The 24,422-nt window shown below is 42.7% G+C and overlaps 1 protein-coding gene across 2 annotated transcripts in view; it reads left to right on the top strand.

Moving 5' to 3' along the window:
• SCN8A (sodium voltage-gated channel alpha subunit 8) overlaps window positions 1-23,426 on the top strand; it is a 104,149-nt gene extending 80,723 nt beyond the window's left edge. The window contains exons 18-24 of one of the 2 annotated variants that reach the window (XM_058308204.2): window positions 3,504-3,626; window positions 9,420-9,704; window positions 11,124-11,177; window positions 11,706-11,843; window positions 12,816-12,920; window positions 15,335-15,605; window positions 21,378-23,426. In XM_058308204.2, coding sequence (XP_058164187.1) covers window positions 3,504-3,626; window positions 9,420-9,704; window positions 11,124-11,177; window positions 11,706-11,843; window positions 12,816-12,920; window positions 15,335-15,605; window positions 21,378-22,525 — 2,124 coding nt within the window. In that variant the 3' untranslated portion in view covers window positions 22,526-23,426. The remainder of the gene's footprint in view (window positions 1-3,503; window positions 3,627-9,419; window positions 9,705-11,123; window positions 11,178-11,705; window positions 11,844-12,815; window positions 12,921-15,334; window positions 15,606-21,377) is intronic. The other variant, XM_071218883.1, reaches the window with a different exon arrangement.
• Window positions 23,427-24,422: the final 996 nt, after the last annotated feature.

Below are 24,422 nucleotides of genomic sequence, written 5' to 3'. Positions count from 1 at the left end.
ACAAGCAGGCATGACTCCAGCCCTTTGGGACTTTACACTAAGCTTGTAGGGGAGCTCTGGCCTAATTCCAGGCTTGTGGTAATCCAGCATTCTGGGAACAAGGCTCTCCCAGGAACCTCCTTTCTATCGAATTTTTGTCTCAGACAGAACTGCTCATTCATTCTTCACTACTCATCAAATGTTTATTGAGCACCCACAGCATGCAAAGGTTCCCGCCAGCTGTTGGGAATACAGGAAGTATAAAATCTGGATACTTCTCTGTAAGGGCTTAAAAAGATGAGCTGCATACACAAAGAGCCACAGCATGGAGCAGAGTGTATCAAGGGGGAACAGCCATGGCTACTGTGGGGTGCAGCACAATATCTTCTCTGGTTGCCACTTCTGAGTTGCAGGTGGCGAATGAGACGTGGGCTGATACCTGAACAGCTGGAACTGTCAGAGTCTTTGCTGTCCATTTGGGTAAAATTTCTCTGTAAGATTCTCCCTCCCATTTCATCCACTGGTGACTTGGTGTTTGAATCTGTTATTCATCACCATGTTTTCCTGATGACTTTTCGTTCTTCTTTGAAGTTTATTAACTGCTACTAAGGGCATTTTTCAGAGTCACATGTGTAATCCAGACAACTTCGAGGTGAATTCTCTTCATTTATATGCCATGCGAGTTAAATGGGCCACATTTTATTTTGCTCAGGTTCTTGGCTGCACTGGAAGTTTTGTTCTGTAAAAGAACCTTTTCATCTTTTCCCCAGGGAAATTCACCTTATCCTATTCTGGGTGAGCCAGCCTATCGGTTCCAGGGATGGGAACTTCAAACACTACTCAGCACTGCAGTGTCTCTCCCTTTTTTCAGGGCTTGCAGCCATTCATACTCTGAATTCTTCTCCTCAACTCTTTTTTTTTTTTCCAGGTTTGGTTCTTTCCTTAAAGCCCTTTAAGCAGTGTTCTCAGTATCTCCAGTAAGGGTTTAAATGGAGACTTAGGGTTTAAAAAGAGCCCTCGGCTACTAAGCTGTAACCGCATCGGATCCTGCCTTGGGAGATCCTGCCAGGTTGATCAGTTGTACTGCAGATTCTCTCTCTGGTTTGGAGCCAGCTGGTCCACAGCAACCTCTGGTTTGGCCTCTGCACCTCTTCCACCACTATCCCCACCTTAGGCCTAATTGTTACCAGATAAGCCACCCACCCTGAAAAGCTGGGGTCCCCTTACCTTGTATGAGACCTCTAGCCACTCGAAGCCTGTCAGGCTTGGATTTTTCCAGCCTTTACTTGGTATAATTTCACAGAATGAAGCTGACTCAAGGGTCTTTTGAACCCAGGTACTTGGTTGAGTTGAAAAAGTTTACCTTCAGATGTACCTATTAAGGTCTTACAAAGGATTTGGCAATTTTAGAGTATTTAGGACTGCATTTGGCAATAGGAGGCAAAAAGACGCCTCGTTATAGATTCTTACTGATAATGAAGGCTGGAGAGAAAAATAATTGGTTGGTGTACTAGGTTCTTAATGAGGTTTCTGAGACCCTTGTTTCAGGCGGAGATTGAACTCTGGACCTTCTCTCCTTCAAACACGAGTAGCCTAAAACAACATCATTTATTCCCCGATTTGCTTTGGACACTGTGCCAAGGACTCCAGAGAAGATACCTAGCCTGAGAATTCTGAGCACGGCATAGATGAAGGCTCACGTCCCTCACCCTCACCACATCACCCACCCTCCTCTTCTACCTACCGCATGTCCTGCTGCTTATATCTTCATTTTTAAAAAAAGCTTTGTGTAGTTTGGAGATACAGAATCAAAGAATTAAAGCCCTAGGATAGAGAGAAAAAGACCAACAAATGAAACTAAGTTGTGGGTTGTTTCTTTTCTCCCCCACTCTAAAATTGCCCTACAGTATCATCAATAATGGGAACCAAGCAGATCTGCAGCTACCACTTCCCAGTAGCGGGAATTTAAGCACCATGGTTGGGAACATCTTAACCTATCCTAGGATTTGTGATACAGTATAAGAGAGAGACTGTTGGAGGGAACCCAGAACCCAAACATCCTAGAACCTGATCAAGTCAAGCTCTTTTCAGACCTGTGCCCTCTGAGGAGCTCTGTCTCTCTCAGGTCAGACCTAGGCAGCCCTAAGGTAGTTGGTATTCAGTATTCGGGATCACCACCTTAGCTGCTGTGAGGGTTCTTGTAGAACCAGGTAGTTTGCCTCCGAAAAATCAGGAAAGCATTTTGCCAAGGGTCTAGGCCTGGGCACCTGCAGGCATCTTTTCCCCAGTTTAGCAAAATATTCAGTTCTTGATTGTTCAGACATCAATAATCCTGTTGGGGTATTTGTTATCTACCATGCCTATTAGGGAGGTGATATGCTCATGGAAGAAAGAGCACTGGCCTGGGAGTTAGAAGTGTGGATCTTTAGTCCTGGCCCCAGAGCTGCTGATGTGACACCAGGCAAATTCTTTCTTGTGAATGGTTCTCAGTTTCCTCAGCTATAAATTTTTTTTTTCTTTTTCTTTTTTATTTTTTTTAGGAGGTCCTGGGGATTGAACCTGGGACCTTGTACATGGGAAGCAGGCGCTCAACCACTTGAGCTACATCCACTCCCCTAATTTTTTTTTTAGCCTTCTAAGATTCCTTCCAGCTGTTATTCTAATTATGAGGGTAATAGAAGATTGTCCTGGAAGTGGTAGACCTTACTCATTTGGGGCTTTTCCAGAAGGAAGGACAAATATGGATTCAGTTGTCCAGACTCACCCAAATTCTCATGGCCATCAAGGGATCATGGTTCTAGTTAAAAGTGAGATACAGAATTACTTGAGTCTTTTGGAGCCAAAACTTTGTCAAGGCATTTCCTCATTTGCTTCTTTTCTTCTTGGGAGCTTCAAAGCCAGCTGTGGTCCTTATTGAATATATTTCATTTGTTGATGTAGTAACTCATCAAATTCTGAAGCAAATGATTTCTTGTCAACCAGGAGTAAGAACTTGTCTGTTGGAAATCCAACGGTGAATGAGCTGAGGAGGGGGCAGCTTGTGTGGAGTGTGTGTATTTATCTGTATTCTTTTCCATAGGTACCTTTAAATTTGTCTGCCTTAATTTAATGGGAACTTCTGGGACCAGCAGAGACTGTAAAGGGCGAGGGTAAGGTTCTTGTCATCTGTTCAGGCTCCTCTCCTTCCAATGGAACTTCCTCACTCCCTCCCCTTCAGCCTCTTCCCTTTTCCAAATTGTTATGTATGTACTACCGCCTTCTCTCAATTTTCTCTTCCCTTTGTGTTTTTTCTTCTGCCTCTCAACCACCTTTCCTTCCAGGTCGTTTGAGTCAAGTTGAAATAGGCAGCTGGTGTTACCCACTTGCTCTCCCTGGGGGTGGGGGGCCCAATCTGTGTAATCAGTGGTAGGGGCTTTATTCTAACATTCTGGAACCTCTGTTTTCTTTCTTTTCTTTCTTTTTTTTTTTTTTTTTGGTTGTTGTTGTTTGTTTTGTTTTTGTTTTTCTCTTCTGTTTCCGTGTAGGTCTCTTTAGTCAGCCTTATAGCTAATGCCCTGGGCTACTCGGAACTAGGTGCCATAAAGTCCCTTAGGACCCTAAGAGCTTTGAGACCCTTAAGAGCCTTATCACGATTTGAAGGGATGAGGGTAAGATATTAAGAGCAGCTGATCCTTCTGCATGCCAATGGAAACTGTTTAAGCATGCTAGAACTGATCACATGGTGGAAAGATCATTCAAACATGAACTCTGTGATGCAGCTGCTGATTTGATCCTCCACTCTCTCTCTCCCGCACCAGCCCTGTGCAAAGGGGAGTTGCATTAAGCTGCCTCATCACATTGATACTGGCCTCACCCCCAACAACTTGCCATTGCAGAACATGTTAACATTGGCTATTCTCATTTGGCCTGGCTTACCTGTAGCATTTGGGGCGGCTTTCTGGGCTGTTGATTTAATAGGGAGAATCACCAGGTGCAAAGAAGGGGAATTGTAACCCACAGACCCAATGAAAAGCATAGGCTAAAGGCAGGGAGAGTGCTGTGTAGGGGCATCAACCAGGTGGGGTCTGTGGCCTTGGGGTCACTGAGAAAGCTGCTAAGAAGGGGCTTGAATACAAGATGACAGGCCTGGAAGTGGGGATGGAGCAGAATTTGGCATGGCCCTGGGAGAAGAAATGCTTTTCTTTCCATTCTGATTCCTCTTTTTGCACCTTGTTGTTCTCAGCCCAGTCCCATAAGGACTGGCAGCCTCTGTCTGATAGCAAAGCTTTCCTCCTCACCCTCTACCCCTCTGCCCATGCTATATGGCCCCCTATCCTAGCAACCAGGTACAATGCTAGATGACTGAATATTAGCTAGTTCTCCTAAAATTTCTTGACCCCTCCTATTGGGGCTACTCCACCCAAATCCAAAGAATACAGGGTACTGTCACCCTGCCAACCTAGAAATAAGGCTTCCTCTTCTGGTGCCTTTTTTTTACCTTTTTTTGGTTTAGATAATTGTGTGTGTGTGCAGGCACACCCACAAACACATCAAAAAGTCAATTTCCTAATACTGAGTGGACAACCAGCTTTTGGTGGTCATAGTTGTCCTGTAGTAATTAGAGAGGTCTGTTATACTTAACGAGACCAAGAAAACTCATTTCAATTCAGATGTTGAATACATGCAGGAGAGCAAACCAGAGGATATGGTTTTAAATGTGCAAATCTCAGAATAGAGGAATAAAAATTAAACTGTTGCTATAGTTCACGTGAAGCAAGACTAATTGGAGAAACTAGATACCAGGACAGTGCTGCTTCATTCATTCCTCACTTGTGATCACTGGTCACTATTCCATGAAGCCATCCACAGTTGTATAGGAAGGTGAAAATTTCATTGGGACTGGAAATTTTATTCTATTTCAGTTATTCAGGCAAATGCTTTCTGTAACGAATTGTTTCTTCTGTAGCACAGTCACAGTTCGGTTTACTGAATGTAGGCTTTCCACAACCTATCTGAAACCATCTGCAGGAAAGATGGTTCCACAGCAGCAGAAATTTATTTTAATTAAAACAAACAAACTTGGGATTCCAAGTCTTTCTCCCATGGATGAGAGAGATTTCAGAATGTGTGCAATAAAGTCTTTGTTGGCTCAGGCCAAATAAAGAGAGAGAGAGTATTGTAGGGGACTCAGTGTTTTACATGGCCCTGGTGTTTTTGAAAATATTATTAAAATGCTCTTCTCTACCCGCCTCCCCCTGTACCTTCCTACTCATTTCAAGAGGAATTAGTTAAATCTTTTATCATACTAGTTTTGCGATAGAGATGATAATCCACTTCGGTGACTGAAACTGAAGACAAGATTCAGCTAAAAGAAGTTTACTGAAGATGATACTTTGAACACCCCACTTGAGCTCAGTAGCCTGTGGCCCTCCACCATCCCGTAACAGCGATCCTGGAGCTCCTCACAAGACATTGGTAATACCTGAGGAAAGGCCAAGGGGAAATGCCCAACTGACATTTGTTATGAACCTTCTTCATCTAGATGTTGATTTCTGTCAGTCCTGTCCCTGTGTCCTCATTAACCAGCTGGTGCCGGTTTCCTCATGAGGAATTATTTGAATATTCCAGACGCAGGAGCCTTTTTGGTGGCTATGCGTCTTCCCTTTAGCTCTTTTCCACACTTCCCTGGACTCTTGGTTCCCATTCCCCTAAGAAACTTTTCCTTGTTTACCTTCAAGAGGTTTAGGGACTCAGCTGTCCGGAATGGATGAGCAGAGCACTAAAGTTTTTTTTGAAAATCTCCAGAAAGTGAAATGCCTACATGAAGATTTTTTTCAAATAAGGTGATATGGGCAAGAAAAGGTCTGAACCCAAAGCTGGAATTTCGGAGAGTCAATGTTCAGTGAGCTAAGCTTTTGCATAGGAGTGCAGCCACATTTGGTTGACTCTGGTCAGCCAGTAGTATAGCCCTTAGCTGCTTGGGCAGGTGGAGAAGGCTCAGGGATCCATTCCCATCCTGCTGTTCGCCAGCCCTTTTGCAGAAGAATAACTGCAAGAAGAGAAGGTTGGATTTTGCCACACTTATAGTAAGTTCCCCAACAATAAACAGAATTAGGTGCGTACATTTTACTTACATGTTCTTTTTCTATTGGGGCATATGCATATTGTTTTTCATTCTTTGGTTTGGGTTCTTCTGAATGCCAACAATGGAGAGAGATTACCCTTAGAAATGTTTTACTAAGAGATCTTCATGAGCTAAATACATCAATGCAGATGGGCCTAACTGTCACTGTGCTGCTCCAGTAGAGGCTCAGACCTTCGCCTGAGAGGGAACATACAGCCCTGCCTGTCCTGGGACACTGACTTAAGTCTCCTACCTCAAACCAAAGAGCAGAAAATTGACATAGTCGTGCTATTGGCAAAGGAATACTTCATGTAGTTCTTTGCTTTTCTCTCCTCCATAGTAATCTTCATTTAAAGATTTTGCTGTGCTATTAAATTTTTGAGGGCATATAATAGTAATGCTATGAGACATGCATGCATTTTTGTTGTCAGTACACAGTTGTCCATTAAAGCATGTTCCCTCTGCCAGATATTAGATGCTAATTAACAGATCTTATTTATTGAGCAACATTAATGTACAAGGCAGTATAGAGAAGACCGAAAAGCTGTAAGAATTTAGTATCCATTGGACTTTTTCCACCAATTGAATGAGATTTGTATCAGTCAGTCAAACTAAATATAAAATTCCATTGAAAAAAGTAACTTTTTATAGGTTGATAGAACCCAGCTTTGAGTGATATTACTTCTATCTAGTTTTTAAATGGTAATGAATTTCCTCATAAAGACAATGTGGAATAATAACTAGGAAGTTATTAGAGTGCAGAAGAAGAGATCCAGTTTATTAAGTGACTATCCAGGGAAACTTGAGTTGTCATTTATAAAATAACTAGTGTGAGAGTTCAAAACGTTTCTTGTCTGTGGTTGCTGAGAATAACAGCACAAAGACAGTTATATACAGAGCACAATTAAACAATTTCTGTTCAACATATTGCAGCTTGTCAGCTAATGTTCACAGCAAGGAAGAATTAGCACATTTCATCAACTCTGTTTACTGTTTTATTCATGAAACTAAGGTAAAATGTTTTTCTTTGATAATAATGAAAAGTACATTTGTAGTTTACAAGTGCTTTAGACTTTATAGGATTTTTATGTCATGTCAGATCAAGGCTCAGTATATATTTTTGGGTATTGATTCCTTTGATCAGAGCCATGAGTATAAAAATGTGAAAAGATCACTCAGTCAATTAACTAATTATTCTTCCCTGCTATAAATATTACCCCACATTTAACTGTAACACATAGAAACCATATAGGGCAGGTTAATCTGGGTTTGTATAGAAGTCTAAGTTCATCCTGTGTATATCAGAAGACTTTCTGGAGGAGGTAGGTTCTGAATTGAAATACAAAACATTTCTCGGTTGCTTTTGGGGCCTACTTCCCTATTATACACCTTTGATGGTCTAATAGAAGATCGTGATCTCCCACATAAATTCTGCTGCAAAATGCTGACACATGGACTTGAGCCTTTGGATCTTTATATAATCTACTCTCTTATTATTTGGGAAATGATTATTCCATTCGTGGATCATTCTCCTTTTGCCTCTTCTTTTGCACATTTCATTGCTTTTTGGCACCACCACCAAAGGGGGAGCAACTACAGGATGAAGAGAGAAAATTTTGATCTGATCACCTAGAGAATTTGGTAATAAATAAATAAATACTAATATTATTATCCAAAATAAATGTTGAGGATTTTCCACATTTCAGATATTCTGGCTTTCCTTGCTCAAAAATTTATGACAGAGCTATTAGATCTAGAAGAGATTTCTTGGTCTAAGAATTAAGAAATAACTGCCTCTCAATCTAAAGGCCTTCACATATAAATTGGAGAAACACAAAATTAATATTTTAATCTAAAAGGAAGAGTGAGTCCTTAGTAGCATATCGTTGCCCCTTTTTTAATAGGACAGAACAGATAGCTCTTCTCAGCCACGTGTTCCAATGAGTGACATTGCAATCTCAGACAAAAAGCAGAAGGAGAACTTAGTTAGGACCTGAGTTAGAACCTGGAAGCTCCTTCCTCAGCGGGACCCTTTGGGTGCTGTGCTAGGCACATGTCTGTTAGCGGCCCTGAAAAATTGATGCAGCAACTGGTGATAATTGTCACCTCCTTCCAATAAATCATTAGATAGACTTCACTTATCATTTCTAGCATACCAGAAAAAAAGAAGAAACATTGTTCCCATTTTCAGGTAACCTTTCTGGGCCTTAGCCTTCCTGCTTAAGACAACAGCATGTGAGAATCAGGGCAAAAATGAGGATATTGAGTACCAGCCTTATTTTCTCTCCCACCAGCTGAACTGTTGTTCTTCTAAGCATTTGAACTCCTGTAGTAAAAACTGCTGCAACAGTGCCCAAATTGTCTATTCTTACCTAAAGTTACAAACAACCCCAAAACTTTGATTCCTGAGAGGTTTTTTCCCTTGGTGTTTTCATTCCTGTGCTACTGTAGTCAGTGATTTCTAGCAATATGCCAGTTTGGGGGGTTGCAAGAGCAGTGCTATTAGCCACCCAAAACTCTCAAAAAAACTTAAGTCATTCCTTTTTCTAATAGATTGTGAAGGATCAAGTCAAACCCTGGACTGAGCAGAATCCTCCGCATTAGCCTGCCCTCAATTGTCTAGTGGCTGGTCCGCCAAGCAGGGGACTCCTAGATTTAGAAGCATATAGAGTCAGGAAGAAAAAAAAATTTTTAAGGCTGACAAATAACCTGAGTGAAAAGCACATCTGTTCAGATTTTATTTTATGCTGTTTGGTAGAGGGAATATAGCTTTTTATTTTCTTGAGCCTGCAAAATATGCATGCTCAGCTACTGCCTGGAATAAGAAAACTGGCCTTGCATAGTCATAAAAGAGACTTTATGTACTGTTGACTGATTGACTGCTAAGCCCAAAGGGTGGTTCTCTGATTTGGAACAATCATATACTTTGTTTTGCAGAGGGGGAATGCCTATTGAAAGGCAACTGGTGAGCTTGAAATTACTTAGCTATTCCCATGCGGCCATATTTTATGACTCAGGAAGGAGACTGGACTAAAATGATTTTTTCTATCCCAAGTTGGTGCCGAGGAGAGATGTCTTTGGTCAACTTGGGCAGGGGTATTTATGTTAGTTGAAATAAAGATGTAATTTGTTTAAATCACGCCCCAAAATATAGTTCATAGACTTGGAAAATTTTGGCCCTACCTGCGAATCTGTCCAGTTTACTCCAACTCCAAAGGAAACATAATGTTTCCATAGTCAGAACAAGCCGCACAATGTCATTCCCCTCCTGGAAATCAAAAGAATGTGCTTATTCCCACTTTCTCCCAACACTCAGCAACCTCCCCTTCCAATGCAGGTGGTGGTGAATGCCTTGGTGGGCGCCATCCCCTCCATCATGAATGTGCTGCTGGTGTGTCTCATCTTCTGGCTGATTTTCAGCATCATGGGAGTTAACCTGTTTGCGGGGAAGTACCACTACTGCTTTAATGAGACTTCTGAAATCCGATTTGAGATTGAAGATGTCAACAATAAAACTGAGTGTGAAAGGCTAATGGAAGGAAACAGAACAGAAATCAGATGGAAGAATGTGAAGATCAATTTTGACAATGTTGGGGCAGGATATCTGGCCCTTCTCCAAGTGGTGAGTATTGTTCCTTTTCAGTCCTATGAAATTTAGACAGCTAGCCAAAATCCCATTTGGTTCCTTCTCAACCTTGTTTCCAGAAACAGAATTACTCTTAGTAGACCCAAGAGAGCAGTGCCATTTCCCAAACCAGTTCCCAAGAGGAATCTTTCCCAAGTTCTGTCCAATTTCTACCAGTTCTCACTGAAAGGGAATCTTGTGCTCAGAAGCAGAGTTCAACTTAGCAACAAATAAAGATTCCTGCAGCATACTAAAGTTACAGAAAGATCATCTTCTCTCCTTTGGTCAGAGTGTTTGGGTAAACAAAGAAAGAAAAAGTGCATAGAGGGAAAAAAAACTGGTGGCAATTTTGAGAGCTATGCTAAAGTTAAGGCAAGAACATGGGAAAGATATGCTGCTGCTTTTGTCTGCGCAACCCCAGAGAAAGGTCTCAAATTAATAATGCCTCCATAAGAAATGATTTACTCTAATTATGAAGATAATTCTCTTTTGCCCAATTTCGTTCCATCGTACCTAGTTTGGTATTCCTCTATCACTGATTTTTTGGAATGCTTGACAAGACAGTGTGATACAATGAAAGCTCAGGTTTTGGACTCAGACAGATGTAGGTTTAAGTCAGGCACCAAAATGTAACTTTGGACAAATTTCTCAACGTTTCTGAGTCTTTATTTCTTTATCTTTTAAATATGGACAATAATACTTAACCTTGCATGGTTGTTGAGAGAATTGGTGGTACTTTGTTTAAAATCCTTAGCACAATACTTTGCGTGTAGCAGTGCTCAATTAATGCTAATATCTGTTACGTATTTTTATTATGATTATAATCTCACCTACATCATACAGTGGTTGGGAATATTTTAAAAATTGATGTTTAACCAATTACTGCGCTGCACTTGTTAGTAATATGGCCATCAGACAAATAAGCACTGCCCATACCCTGAAAAATCTAAGAAGCTAGTTGAGCAAATGAAATTTAGGAAATATTAAGTGGTTCTCCATAGTGAATTAGACCTCCATTGCTTATTTAACACCATTTTCTTTTTCAATGACTCCTGCATGGAAGGCTAAGTTCTGACCTCCCTCCATAGATTCCTGGTGCTCACTCAGAAGTAGAAATTTACCCTATCCTTAGGCAACCTTCTCAGGCCTCTTTTAAAGGCTTCTTGTCAAAGTATTGAGCCAATTTCCCAGTTACAATCATGTCTCTTTGCCAAACTTTGAGTTTTTTTCAGGTACTTACACAAAATCCCTTTGGGACCTGTATTAACAAAGAGAAAATTCTGTGTCCAAGTGAGGCTGTGCCCAAACTCCCTGTCCTGTGTTCTTGCTGAAACTAAGCCTGGCCTTTGGGACCCCTGCCTCAACTCCCATCCACCTGCTAACAGGCACACTCTAATGATGGCCTCTGTTTGCCAGGCAACCTTCAAAGGCTGGATGGACATCATGTATGCAGCTGTAGATTCCCGCAAGGTAAGGATGTACACAGAGAACCCACAGCCTTCTTAGCTGGTCACAAAGCAAGCAGCATGGTGAGTTTCATCAAGAGAGGGAGAGAGAAGAATGGAGGAGTTGTAGTTTCCATGTGGACATTCATTGCTTTTTAAATTGTTATTATCATTTTCCTCCTCTCAGTAACTCATCACTCTCTCACATTGGCTGCAGATGATTATGTTGTTGATTTTGACCTGGCCCCAATTGATCTTTTCTTCCATCCTGCTTTGAAATAAAAGTGTGACTCCCAACAGATAGTCCTCCCTTGCCCCTTACCTTGTGATCTGCATAATCTCCACATTAAGTCATGGCAGGGATAGTGCCTTCTCAGGGCCAGAACTGCCAGTGTGGAGAAAAAGACAGATAGAGAGAAGCTAGAGCCCTCGCTGTAGCTTATTCAGCCGCTCGAGTGGTCCGTTACGGCTTGATGGCCTTGGCGTGTCAGAATCCTCCACCTGATCCTCAAGCTCAGAGATGACTCTCCCTTTTTCTCCTGTCCTTTAACAGCCTGATGAACAGCCTAAGTATGAGGACAACATCTACATGTACATCTACTTTGTCATCTTCATCATCTTCGGCTCCTTCTTCACCCTGAACCTGTTCATTGGTGTCATCATTGATAACTTCAATCAACAAAAGAAAAAGATAGGTCTCCCCTCGTTGCCAGTGGTCGGAGGTCAACCCAGATGAGAGGCACTTCTGTCCCTAGCTCTAAAGAAAAAATGTCTGTCTTCCTTTTTCTGAAGTCCATATTGTCACTCACTGTGACATTTGTCCCACTGTACATTAGCTCCAACGAGCCTTTTCTGTTGGCTGGATTTTGCAGCATGTGTTTATCACATTTACTAGCTCTCTTTTATTCTTGAGGTCTTACTGGTTTTGGCCTCCCACCAGAGCTAGGTAGGATCAGAGAGTGCCACTAGGAACAGGGATAAAAAGGAAAGAAGCAAAAGATGAATAGCTATGCTGAGAAGTAGAAATTGTCTAGAGTTGTAGTTCCCCGTGTTAATCTCTGGTGCCACTAACAAATTGGGACTTTGGAGACCATCCTTAGAAAGCTCATTGCACCCAGACGATCAGCAGTTTTTCCGAGGCAAATTGAAAAGATTACTGTTGTCATTCATTTTGTAAGTCAAGTCTTTCCTTACAAACTCAAAGGAACTCCCCAAATTGCTTTTTTGTACCTGAATTTCTACGTTGTTACTATCACCTGAAATAAATGGGTCATTAGCCTGGACTTGAACATACGTTTTATTTTAAAATAACTTTTTCTAGAATTTTATCAGGAAAGCAGACCAAAATTTTTTCTTAGTCCTTGAGAAGCTGTGACTGCTTCACGGTCAGTGCTCTCAAGTTGTCTTCTCTGAGGGTTCTGTAATTAGGTAGTCCATTTCTTTTTTGCCTAGAGACTAGCAAATCTCAGTAATCCCAAGCTAAAGACACAGGCAGTTATCTCCTTGAATTAGAATAGTTGTCCCAGGCCTACATTCTGGGACAACTAAGACAACTATTAGCTAAGCAAACTCTGAAAAGGAAAGAGGCTAGATCTACCATAGGTCCAAACCCTTGGTTTATGAGAGCAGTTTTAATTACCCATTTTCTTCTTCCCTCCTTTACTTTGGAGGTCAGGACATCTTCATGACTGAAGAACAGAAGAAGTACTACAATGCCATGAAAAAGCTGGGCTCCAAGAAGCCACAGAAGCCCATTCCCCGGCCCCTGGTAAGTGCATTGCACAGGCTGAGGGCAGAGCTGGAACCCAACTGGGGAAAGACACAGCTGGGGTTTCTGAAAAGGAAGGAAAGGGGTCAGTGATTGATGGCCTGGTGCCCTCCAACCCTCACCCAGCCACCCCATCCAAAAGATCTGATGAAGCGGGTATGTGGTAGCTTTTCCACTACCCCCGAGCTTTCCTCTGAGACTTCCTTGGGGAGGCTTTCCTTTCCAAAGATTAACAAAGGAAAAGGAAAACTGATCTCTTTTGCCACCCATATGAGAGAGGATTTGTCCATTATTTTCTCAGCTTCTCTACCCAACAATGCGTCTTTGCAGAATGAGCCTAGAATTTAAAATAATGCTTCTGGCTGTTTGTGGGACCCGATGGGGTTAAAACTAGCAGAGAAGATGCTTTGATTTCCTCTCTTGAACTGACCCTTTTGAGAAACAGATTTGGGGCTGAGATTCTACTTTACCTTTCTTTTCATGGTTGTCCTATTGTTTCTGTGACGGAATCTATATTTCTAGCTGAGTGGGGATATAAACCCCAAAAGCCAGGCCCACATTTCCTTCTCCTGTAACTTTTATTTAAAGCAACTTTTTTAAAGAAATCACAATGCCCTTGAAATAAAAGCTTTTGGAGCAGGTGTAGCTCAGTGGTTGAGTGCCTGCTTCCTACGTACGAGGTCTTGGGTTCAATCCCCCAATACTTCCTAAAAAAAGAAAAAAATAATAATAGCTTTCTTGGCAACCCAATCTGTAAAAATAAAAGTAGAGCTACTTGTGTGAATCAAAAGTAGGAGTCCCAGAATATTTTCCCCACTTTTCCCCCTCCCTACTTCTTACCTTCGCACCTCCCAACCTCTAAGAAAAAGGAAATCGTAGGGCTTTGTAGAACCATTTGAAAATTATAGTTAATGTAATCCTGAATATAAGTACCAGCCCAAGTGCTTAAGTACTTAAACAACTCAGGGGAGATCTTAAAGAAAAGAAAATATTCTTTGTATTTCTTAATGTTAGAGTTAATTATAAAATTCTCTTCAATACTTTGCATGTAGGAACCTAAAAGTTTAGTGTGGTAGGAAACATTAATCAAGAACAACCAAGAGAAGGGGACAGCAGAAGGAAAAAGTAATCTTGTGAACCATATGGAATCTTTGCTGCCATTCACTTGTTCATTCACCAAATATTTATAGCCATCCTACTATATACCAGGCATCAGGCACAGAATGATGAACAAAATTTAGACATTGCCAACAAGGAATCTACAACATATATGGGGAGATAGAGTACATGTAAGCAAACAGCTATTATAAAATGTGGAATGTTGTGGGAAAAAAACTCACTGCAGGGCCACGAAAGAGAATAGTAGAGTTGGAGTAGAGGGAGGCTTCTTCAATAGAGTAGTCAGAGAAAGCCTCACTAATGAGGGCCCATTTGAATAGATGAGAAGTATCCAAAGAGCTAAAGAGAGAAGAGAGTCCTGGGAGAGTAAAAAGGACCTTAAAGGCAGGAAAGATTAGTGGGACCAGGTGGTATGAGCTAGAGGAGGGGACATGAGATGAGCAAGATGAAAATGTGAAAGGCATTTTTAAGCCAGATTAATAAACAAGGATTTTCTTGCAAGCCCAGTGAGAAGCTATTCTGTGGGGATTGCATTGAATAAAGGCAAGGAAAGAAGCAAGATGACCAGTTAGGAGACTCTTACAGAAGCCCAGATGAAAGATATGGTGGCTTAAGCTAGACTGGGGGCAAAAGAGGTGGAGTGAAGTTGATTCTTCCTCCATACATTTTTGGAGGAAGAATCAACCAGATCAGCAATGGATTAGATGAGAGATGAAGGAGAGGAAAGAGACAAGGAGGATGTTCAGATTTCTGGCTTGAGGGGCTGCATGAATAGCTGAGATGAGGAACACCAAGACAGGAACCGTTGAGGTAGGGTGCAGCTCTGGGCATGTTAAATTTGAGATGCCTAGTAGTTCTCAAGGAGAGATGTCAAGTAGGCAATTGGGAATACAACACTGGAGTTGAGGAGAAAAGTATGGGCCGGAGAAGAAAAAAACTGAGAAACATAAATACGTTATAAACATAAATATGTTATGTAAGCAGGGAAAAGGAAGTGTAGAGAAAGAAGAGATCAAGTAAGAGAAGAAATGGGTGGCAAATAAGACTAAAGAGGGCTGCTAGAAAGGAAGGAAGAAACCCAGAAGTGTGTGATAACATAGATGCAAAAGAGAAGAATGTCGATTTTAGAAAACTTTGTGAGGTAGTATTGATGTTGCTTTCTCTCCATGTTCCTGGTAGAGCAGGAAGAGTGGGCCATCAGAAAGTACTTGATTAACAGGATGTCAGCTTCCACAGGGTCTGCTTGGTCAGCCTGTCATGAATCCTGTTCTATCTTTCCTCCCCTCCCTCCCCAGAACAAAATCCAAGGTATCATCTTTGACTTCGTCACTCAACAAGCCTTTGACATTGTTATCATGATGCTCATCTGCCTTAACATGGTGACAATGATGGTAGAGACAGATACTCAGAGCAAGCAGATGGAGAACATTCTCTACTGGATTAACCTGGTCTTTGTCATCTTCTTCACCTGTGAGTGTGTGCTCAAAATGTTTGCCTTGAGGCACTACTACTTCACCATTGGCTGGAACATCTTTGACTTCGTGGTAGTCATCCTCTCCATTGTGGGTGAGTGGGGCAGGAAGGGAGGGCTCAGGGGACCTGACTGGCCTTGGGGATGACATTCCTTGGAGAGCAACAACTTCCACAAGGTCCGAAGTGCAGGCAGGTTCCCCTCATAGTTTAAACCCATGTGTGCCCCTAAGTCATCATGTGGGCCTGCCTAACAGGTAATACAGTGAATAGGTTTCTATCGAGCATTCGTTGTAGTCCTGGATCGTAAATTCTGTGGTTCTAGGGGGGCGTGGGGAGATTAGGTTTGGTTACTGCTTCCAAATAGTTTTTAAGAAAAAACTACTTTACCTTTAAAAAAAGGTAAAAGAAATTTGTCAAATATATGGCTACAATAGAAGGAAAAAGTGGAAAAAGTAACAGTAAGAGTATTAGATTTGATACTAATGAAATCTAGAAATATTGTAGTGGTGGTAGTGATGATGATGATGATGGAAATGCCCATTTACTGAGAATTTACCATATGCCAGGTACATTTTGAGAGATTATTCATTTAATCTTACAGTAGTCCCCAGAAATAGGCTATTCTATTATCTTCACTGTAGAGATGGCCAAGGTCACTCAACAAGGAAGTAGCAGAGGCAGAATGCAAATTGAGGCCTATCTGATCCCGAAGTCCATGTTTTTGTTTTTGTTTTTTAAAGTAACTTTAGATTATATAAATGTTACATAAAAAATATAGGGGATTCCCATATGCTCCACTCCTTCCTCCTCCCACACTTTCCCACATGAACCACATCCTTCATTAGGGTGATACATTTGTTAAAATTGATGAACATATAACTATGGATTATAATTTACATTATAGTTTATACCCTGTCTCACACAATTTTGTAAGTAATGATAAAATATGTAATGCCTGTATCTGTCATTGCAACATCATACAGGACAATTCCAATGTCCCCAAAATGCCCCCACGTTATACCTATGTTTCCCTCTCCCTCCCCTCAGAATCTCCAGTGACCACTGCCTCCACATCAGTAATAAAAGTTCTTCCATTGCTAAATGGAATAATGAATAATAGTAAGTCTACTTTAATCCATTGTTCATTCCCCAATCTTGAGGATTTTGGAACAGTGATGCCCACTCTACCTCTAATTGAGAGGAGCTTAGCTCTCACAGGGCAGATGGATGGGACTATTTTGCTTGCAGTTGCAGATTCTCTCTGTTCCTTGGGATGGGTGTTTTCCATCATCATCTCCTTGTTAGTTGTCCTGGGTGAGTCCAATGAACTGGAGAGTAGGTGTGGCAACTCTGCTGAGATTTAGGGCTCAACTGGCACATGAACAGACCAAAGATTTAAATCTTTTGGACATAAACCTGTCAAGTATAGTACTAACTACAGGTTCAAATAGAAATGGCAGTAGAGCCATGTGTAGGGAAACCACAAACGAATCCAACTTTGTCACACTGGGGAGCATAAATTCAAGATAAGACCCACTGGCAGGGCACCAAACTCCTGAGCTGTCTCCTCTACCTATGGTATCTGGATGTCTCTGGAACCCTCCGGAGCCCCACTATTTGAGGCACTATTTACTTTGGCAGTCAATGAAATCCTGCTGAGACATGCATAAGTGTAACCTCTGGAGTGACCTCCTGACTTACTTTGAAATCCCCATCCCAGAGGTTCTGCTACATTATCTAATGGAACAGCAAGAATCCCCCAAGTACACAGGCAGTGCCTAGTGAAGAAGGATGGACCATTGTGCTGGGCCCTTAATATTGATTGTACTTATGAACCTTTTCTTTGGAAACTGAAACTTAGCCTAGTATTACATGTTGCCTAAGCGTTACCTCCTGAGGTAACTCAGGGCCTCCTTCTTGTTCAAATGTGGCCTCTCTTTAAGCCAAACTCAGCATGTAAATGCACTACCTTCCCTGTTGTGAGGGCCATGACTCCCAGGGATTAGCCTCCCTGGCTGGCACTAAGGAATTATTAGCAAGTGCCAACTAGCAATGCACCTGGAAAAAGACCTTGATCATAAGGGGGGGAATGGTAACTACAAAGTCTGTGTTTTTAACAGCAACTACGTAGCATTTCCCTCCATCCTAAAGGCATCTAAGGGGGTGATGTCCTTGCTGACAGGTAGACAAAAGGAAATGTGGCCCTATTGATTGCTCTAACTTATCCTTACTTTCCTGAAAGGCAACTGAAATGGTGAAACTCTACCTTGGTTCCAAGTAGGTTTGAATAACCTATTCTGGCAAAGGGAGAGTGCCTAAGAGCTGTGGGAACTACCCTCAGAGTTCAGGTGACCAGGCTGAATTAGTGAGGTGGTGACCACGGGTTCCAGCAGGCAGCTAGCCCTCCCCCTTGGCCTGTGACACCCTCTTGTTCTCGCCACCAGAGCAGCATTTCCAAAAGGATGTTGATAAAGGAACACTAATCCCACAAATTTCTCCCCAAGAAAAGAATCTTGTGATCAAATTACTTTGGGAAACACCGTATATTGAATGCATTTCCCTGTGGAGTATCACAGCACACTTTAGCTGATTGAAACCTCTTGGCCGTCCTGCAGGAAAGAATCCTGTTTAACTTCAACATACCATCCCACCTTTACTTGACCTCAGCACCCTTTTTTCCAAGTAATAATAATGCTGCCTCACACTTACATGGCACATACTATGTGCCAGTCACAATTCTAAGTGCCTTACATGCTTTAATTCATGAAGTCCTCACAACAACCCTTCAGGTAGCCTGAGAAACTGAGGCCCAGCGAGACAGAACTGTGGCTGGGAGTGCACTGGTGCTTGAGCCCAGCCACCTGCTTAAGTCCTCGCTCTTACTCCCCCCAAAAAACACACATGGTCAGTGTTGCTCTTGTCCACTCCTTGAATTTTTTCTGCCCACCCATCATTGGGTGAGATAGAAAACCCACAGTCCAAACCATCCCCTCTCTTCTCAGACGGTACTCTAAAATGAAGAGGAAAAATGCTGCTACTTTTGATGATTGAGATTTTTTATTAAGTATCGTTAATAAAACGTAAGTATAGTATTCTCTCTCTTTTTTTCTTTTTCTTTATAACTAAAGGGAGATGAGGGTAACATTAGCCCTGAACCTCCTAGAGGATCCCTTCACTGGTGTTCCCGCTATCTGAATTGCTCTTTTTCCCATTTCTCTCCCCTTCTCTGTGAGGACAAATTCATATTCATCCTTCAAAATCTTACACAGGGGAGCAGATGTGGCCTAAGTGGTTGAGCACCTGCCTCCCACATGGGAGGTCCCAGGTTTGGTTCCCGGTGTCTCCTGAAAAAAAACAAAAACAAACAGCAAGCAAAACAAATGAAAAAGCTAACTCAGAGAAGCTGATGTGGCTCAGTGGTTCAGTCCTGTCCCCAGTACCTCCAAAAACAAACAAACAAACAAAAAACCGTACACAAAGCATCATCTTGTCTCTTAAGGCTTACTTGTCCATTTAACCCCTTCTTGACTCATTTCAGCCCCAGACAAGGTTAACCCCCCCACCTTGTTCTGTCTCTGCACCTAAATATGCATATATATGCTGTGACATGGACCCATGCATTCCCTCCACAGATGTTTAGGAAATACCTCCTATGTGCTAGGCAGTGTGGTGGGTGCCAGGGATATAAAGAATAAAACATAACCCCACTCTTGGAAACTTTCAGGGACTTTAAGGGGGAGACAAATGAGTAAATCAGTAAATCCCACCTCCTTATCAGTCCTGGGTTAGGGCGCTGTACGGGATGCTGTGGGAACACAGAAGATGTTTCTCAGCAGGGCGCCTCCCACGCAGTGGCCACCCATCCCGTGCATCCTGGGTATTTGAGTCATCTCCCCGTGAGAGAAAGCAGGCCACGCTTCTAACTAGCACAGCAGTGGGGAGGTCGGTCAGTAATCTCAGTCAGTTCTGGAATCTGGCCTGAATTTGTTCTTTTTGAAGAAGCTGAGTATGATTATCTAATCAGGGACTTAAATGTACATTGGGTCTGTTTAATATTTTCTTGTATCTCCCTTACTGCCATCTCTCTGAATTTTTTTTACGTTGTCTATTGAGGATTCTCTCTCCTTGGCTGGAAGTGTCTTCCACTCTGCTACATATCACCATATGTAGGTTCCTAAGAGATATGACAAGGGGGAGAGACTCCATTGAAATGCCTGTTCTTCATTTCTGGCCTGGCTTTTGCCCTGACTCTTGCTGGCTTTTCCATCTCAACACACTTTGCTGGACCATGAAGGGGTCATAAAGGTGACCCCTTTACCCTCACCCATTAACACTTAAAACAGGCATAACCCTCAGTTGTCACCTTTTCCTGTCTATCCCAAACCCATCAATACCAAAGGCTTCACCAACATAAAAGGCCCAAAACTTTGCACAGGAGAGAGAACTCAGTAAAAAAGAGTGTAATAATCCGTTCACTCAGGAAGAAGAAAGCACAGCTCATAGATCTGCCCTTAATCCCAAAAGCCTTCCCTGGGGAAGGTGAAAGGTGTCGAGCCAGCATGATCTCAGTGAACCACACATGGGATGCCAGTGTGCAATATTTCACTAGTTTTCTAGGCCAGTTTGGTAGGGTAGAGGGGGAGGGGCAACAAGAAACCAAAAATGATCTTTCAGACCCAGGAAGAAGATACTTGAAAGTTGGTGGAACCAAAGGGTAGTGAGGCAGTGGGGTGGAACCAGGGCCTCACTCATTGCTTGTGGGCATGGAAATGTGATAGCATTTTGAAGAGCAGTTCAGTAGCACTTAGGAAAGTTGCACATGCACAGATCTGGAAAGGGGAAAAAAAAACTAATTGTCCATGAATAGGAAAACAGACAGGAACTATTCATAAAATGGATTCATTTTCAGCCATGAAAATGAATAATCTAAAATTATTTTAATGCCAGGGATGAATCTCACAAACATAATAGTAAGTCTCAAAAGCAAGTGGTAAAAATATAGACACAGGGGAAACGGATGTGGCTCAACCAATTAGGCTCCCATCTACCATATAGGAGGTCCGGGGTTCAATGCCCAGGGCCTCCTGGTGAGGGCAAGCTGGCCCACGTGGGAATGTCACCCCATGCAGGAGTGTGGCCCTGCATAGGAGTGCCACCCAATGCGGGAAAGCCACCCTGTGCGGGAGTGCCAGCTGATGCTGAGAGCTGGCACAGCAAGGTGATGCAACAAGAGACACAGAGGAGAGAAAATAAGAAGACACAGCAGAACAGGGAGTTGAGGTGGCACAAGAGAGTAATTGCCTCTCTCTCACTCCGGAAGGTCCCAGGATCTGTTTCTGGAGCCACCTAATGAGAATACAAGCAGACACAGAAGAGCACACAGCGAATAGACACAGAGAGCAGACAACGGGGGAAATGGGGGGGGGGGGGGGGGAGAAATAAATAAATCTTTAAAATATATATATGTGTATACACACACAGTATAATTTCTTAAATGCAGTAGGATAACTAGATTATTTATGGATTCCTACATAGGAAAACCATAAAGACCCACTAGAATGATAGACTTTATCTTCAGTTATTGTGGTTGCTTCTGGGGATGAAGAGAGAGGAAGCAAATTTGATAAAAATGTTAGCATCTGTTTAATCCAGGAGGTAGGTACAAAGGTGTCATTTATCATTTTTATCATTTTCTCTACTTTTAAGTTTGAAATGTAATTTTTTCTTATTATGAGAGTTCGATTAAATAGTAAGGCCCTTATTATATAAGGCCCTTTGAACTTGAGGGCTCCATAGGACCACATGAAACAAAGAGAAGGGAAATCTCCAGTCTCAGTAACCTTTTGTTTTCTGTCCTCTTCTTAGGAATGTTCCTGGCTGATATAATTGAGAAATACTTTGTTTCCCCCACTCTGTTCCGAGTCATCCGATTGGCGCGTATTGGGCGCATCCTGCGTCTGATCAAGGGCGCCAAAGGGATCCGCACCCTGCTCTTTGCCTTAATGATGTCCTTGCCTGCCCTGTTCAACATCGGCCTTCTGCTCTTCCTGGTCATGTTCATCTTCTCCATCTTTGGAATGTCCAATTTTGCATACGTGAAGCACGAGGCTGGCATCGATGACATGTTCAACTTTGAGACATTTGGCAACAGCATGATCTGCCTATTTCAGATCACCACTTCGGCTGGTTGGGATGGCCTGCTGCTGCCCATCCTAAACCGCCCCCCTGACTGCAGCCTGGATAAGGAGCACCCAGGGAGTGGCTTTAAAGGGGACTGCGGGAACCCCTCAGTGGGCATCTTCTTCTTTGTAAGCTACATCATCATCTCCTTCCTGATTGTTGTGAACATGTACATTGCCATTATCCTGGAGAACTTCAGTGTAGCCACAGAGGAAAGTGCAGACCCTCTGAGTGAGGACGACTTCGAGACCTTCTATGAGATCTGGGAGAAGTTTGATCCCGATGCCACGCAATTCATTGAGTACTGTAAGCTGGCAGACTTTGCAGATGCCCTGGAGCACCCACTCCGAGTGCCCAAGCCAAACACCATCGAGCTCATCGCCATGGATCTGCCAATGGTGAGTGGGGATCGTATCCACTGCTTAGACATCCTCTTTGCCTTCACCAAGCGGGTCCTGGGAGACAGCGGGGAGTTGGACATCCTTCGGCAGCAGATGGAGGAGCGGTTCGTGGCATCCAATCCTTCCAAAGTGTCTTACGAACCAATCACGACCACTCTGCGACGCAAGCAGGAGGAGGTGTCTGCGGTGGTCCTGCAGCGTGCCTACCGGGGACATTTAGCGAGGCGGGGCTTCATTTGCAAAAAGACAACTTCCAACAAGCTAGAGAATGGAGGCACACACCGGGAGAAAAAAGAGAGCACCCCCTCCACAGCCTCCCTCCCATCCTATGACAGTGTAACTAAACCTGAAAAGGAGAAACAGCAGCGGGCAGAGGAAGGAAGAAGGGAAAGAGCCAAAAGACAAAAACAGGTCAGAGAATCCAAGTGTTAGAGGGAAGCAAAAAATCAGTACTGTACAGATTTACAACTTGCAAGTGAAAGATTGTTTACAAATTTCCTGAATCTTATCAATGCAGAACAGCTGTGGAGACACTTTAACCTGAAGATCAATACCAAACGTAGTCTGCTTACCATGTAACACTGTTGCATCTTGAGCAGTGACGTGCCAAGGGCAAAGGACCCTGCTCCCTGGACTCACAGATTTTCTAATGCTTGGGCAGGTGGTTACTGCATGTTCCACATCAGTCAATGCAACTTAGGACAAAACTAACCGGATACAAAAACAGAGGAGAGGCTGCCGGGACCAGCATATTTCCGTTGCAGCCAAATGGATTTTATTTTTTCATTTTGTAGATTCTCAGAAGCAGAAAACATCACTTTAAAAGTTTGTTTGGTCATGCAAACTATATTTGCATTCTTACATTAGTTAAGCTAAGCAGCAAAAGGAAAAAAAAACACATACACTCACATTTAGCCCATGTCATCTAATTGTCCGTTTCTTTGATGTAAACCGCATCTTCTCCACATGGGCTTCACGTGGTTTGGAGATGGGTGGGGGGAAAACAATCAGGTTTCTTCAGGCTGAGGAGGACTTGCTCAGGCCAATTACAAACATTGTGCTCGTTCAATGCGTAGAAATGATTTGCATGATGGCATGCCGTGATCAGAAGTCATGCATGAGAACCATACACCACAGGACACTCCTGATCCTGGCCCCTGCACTGGGTCAGCCTTTGGACAGGACCCAGCCCTGCACCGCTCACTGTATTTGGAGAAAATGGTAAGAATTCCATACCCACTACAATTCTTTATGAATTCTTAAAAATATTTCAATACTCCTTCTGGGTAGGGAAACATAACCAACCAATTGACCACAACCAACAAAAAAAAAATACCCAAACCAACAAGCAGATGGATCCGTTGTGTGTATATGTTTAACAGACATCTCTAACATACAGCCATCATTGCACATTTCGAAAGATGAACTATTTAATGCTACTCTGTGTCCCGTACATTGGGAGACTTTGATCCTGAATGGCTTGTATTAATAATGTCATGTAAAACCAAATCCTAGGGCTAAAGACAAAACAAAACAAAACAAAAGTTCATTTGTATCTTGCGAAATTTATGATGAGTGTGTAGCCTTCATACTGGAGAATTGACACTTATTTGGAGTAGAGATAAAAGTGCTATTTCAAAGTAGCATGTTATCTCTGGGGGATAATTTGGGGAACTTAAAACAACCTTTCGTTGGGGGTTAAGGGGTGCTCACTTCATTTCGTCTCATGTCCTTCTGCATTGTGGCTTTCTCTGGATTTGGGTCGATAAGGAGAGGGGTTCAGGTATTCTGAACTAGCCTCTCTCTTCTGGAGAGAGGCTGTCACAAGCTCACACACTGCATGATACCTCTTGCCTCCATCACATTTTCCCACCAAACAGGGCTTCCCTAACCCACAGGGCGGGGGCGGGGGCGGGCAGCAGCACTGGGGCTATGGCTGTGGGTTCTTAAATTTACTTTTAGTATAAATAGTCACTGGTGGGACCTGAGGTAGAGGTGGAGCCGCCTCTGAACCAAGCCTACTTGGTTTCTTGACTGCACTGGTTTTCACGCAGAAGTGATTTCGTTGTAATTCTTTAGGATGTTCCAGCTTCCCCCAGCACATTCCCTGTCAGCCAGTTTTGCTATCTGCTTAGTGACCTGCCCATTGTTGCTGGAGAAGGGCTTTTGGGGGAGCATCATATGTTCCATTCCATCTCCTGCTTTAGGGAAGTCAGTTTTTAGTCCAGGGGTTTGTCATCTGCTGACTAGATTTCAAAGCCAAGATGCTGCAGTTGTAATGTGTCAAGAAGTGTAAACAAAGAATAAGGAGAAATTTTAGCATGTGAAC

The sequence above is a fragment of the Dasypus novemcinctus genome, chromosome 12 (genome assembly GCF_030445035.2).
Source record: "Dasypus novemcinctus isolate mDasNov1 chromosome 12, mDasNov1.1.hap2, whole genome shotgun sequence".
NCBI classification, from domain to species: domain Eukaryota; kingdom Metazoa; phylum Chordata; class Mammalia; order Cingulata; family Dasypodidae; genus Dasypus; species Dasypus novemcinctus.
This window is presented reverse-complemented; position numbering and strand designations above follow the sequence as displayed.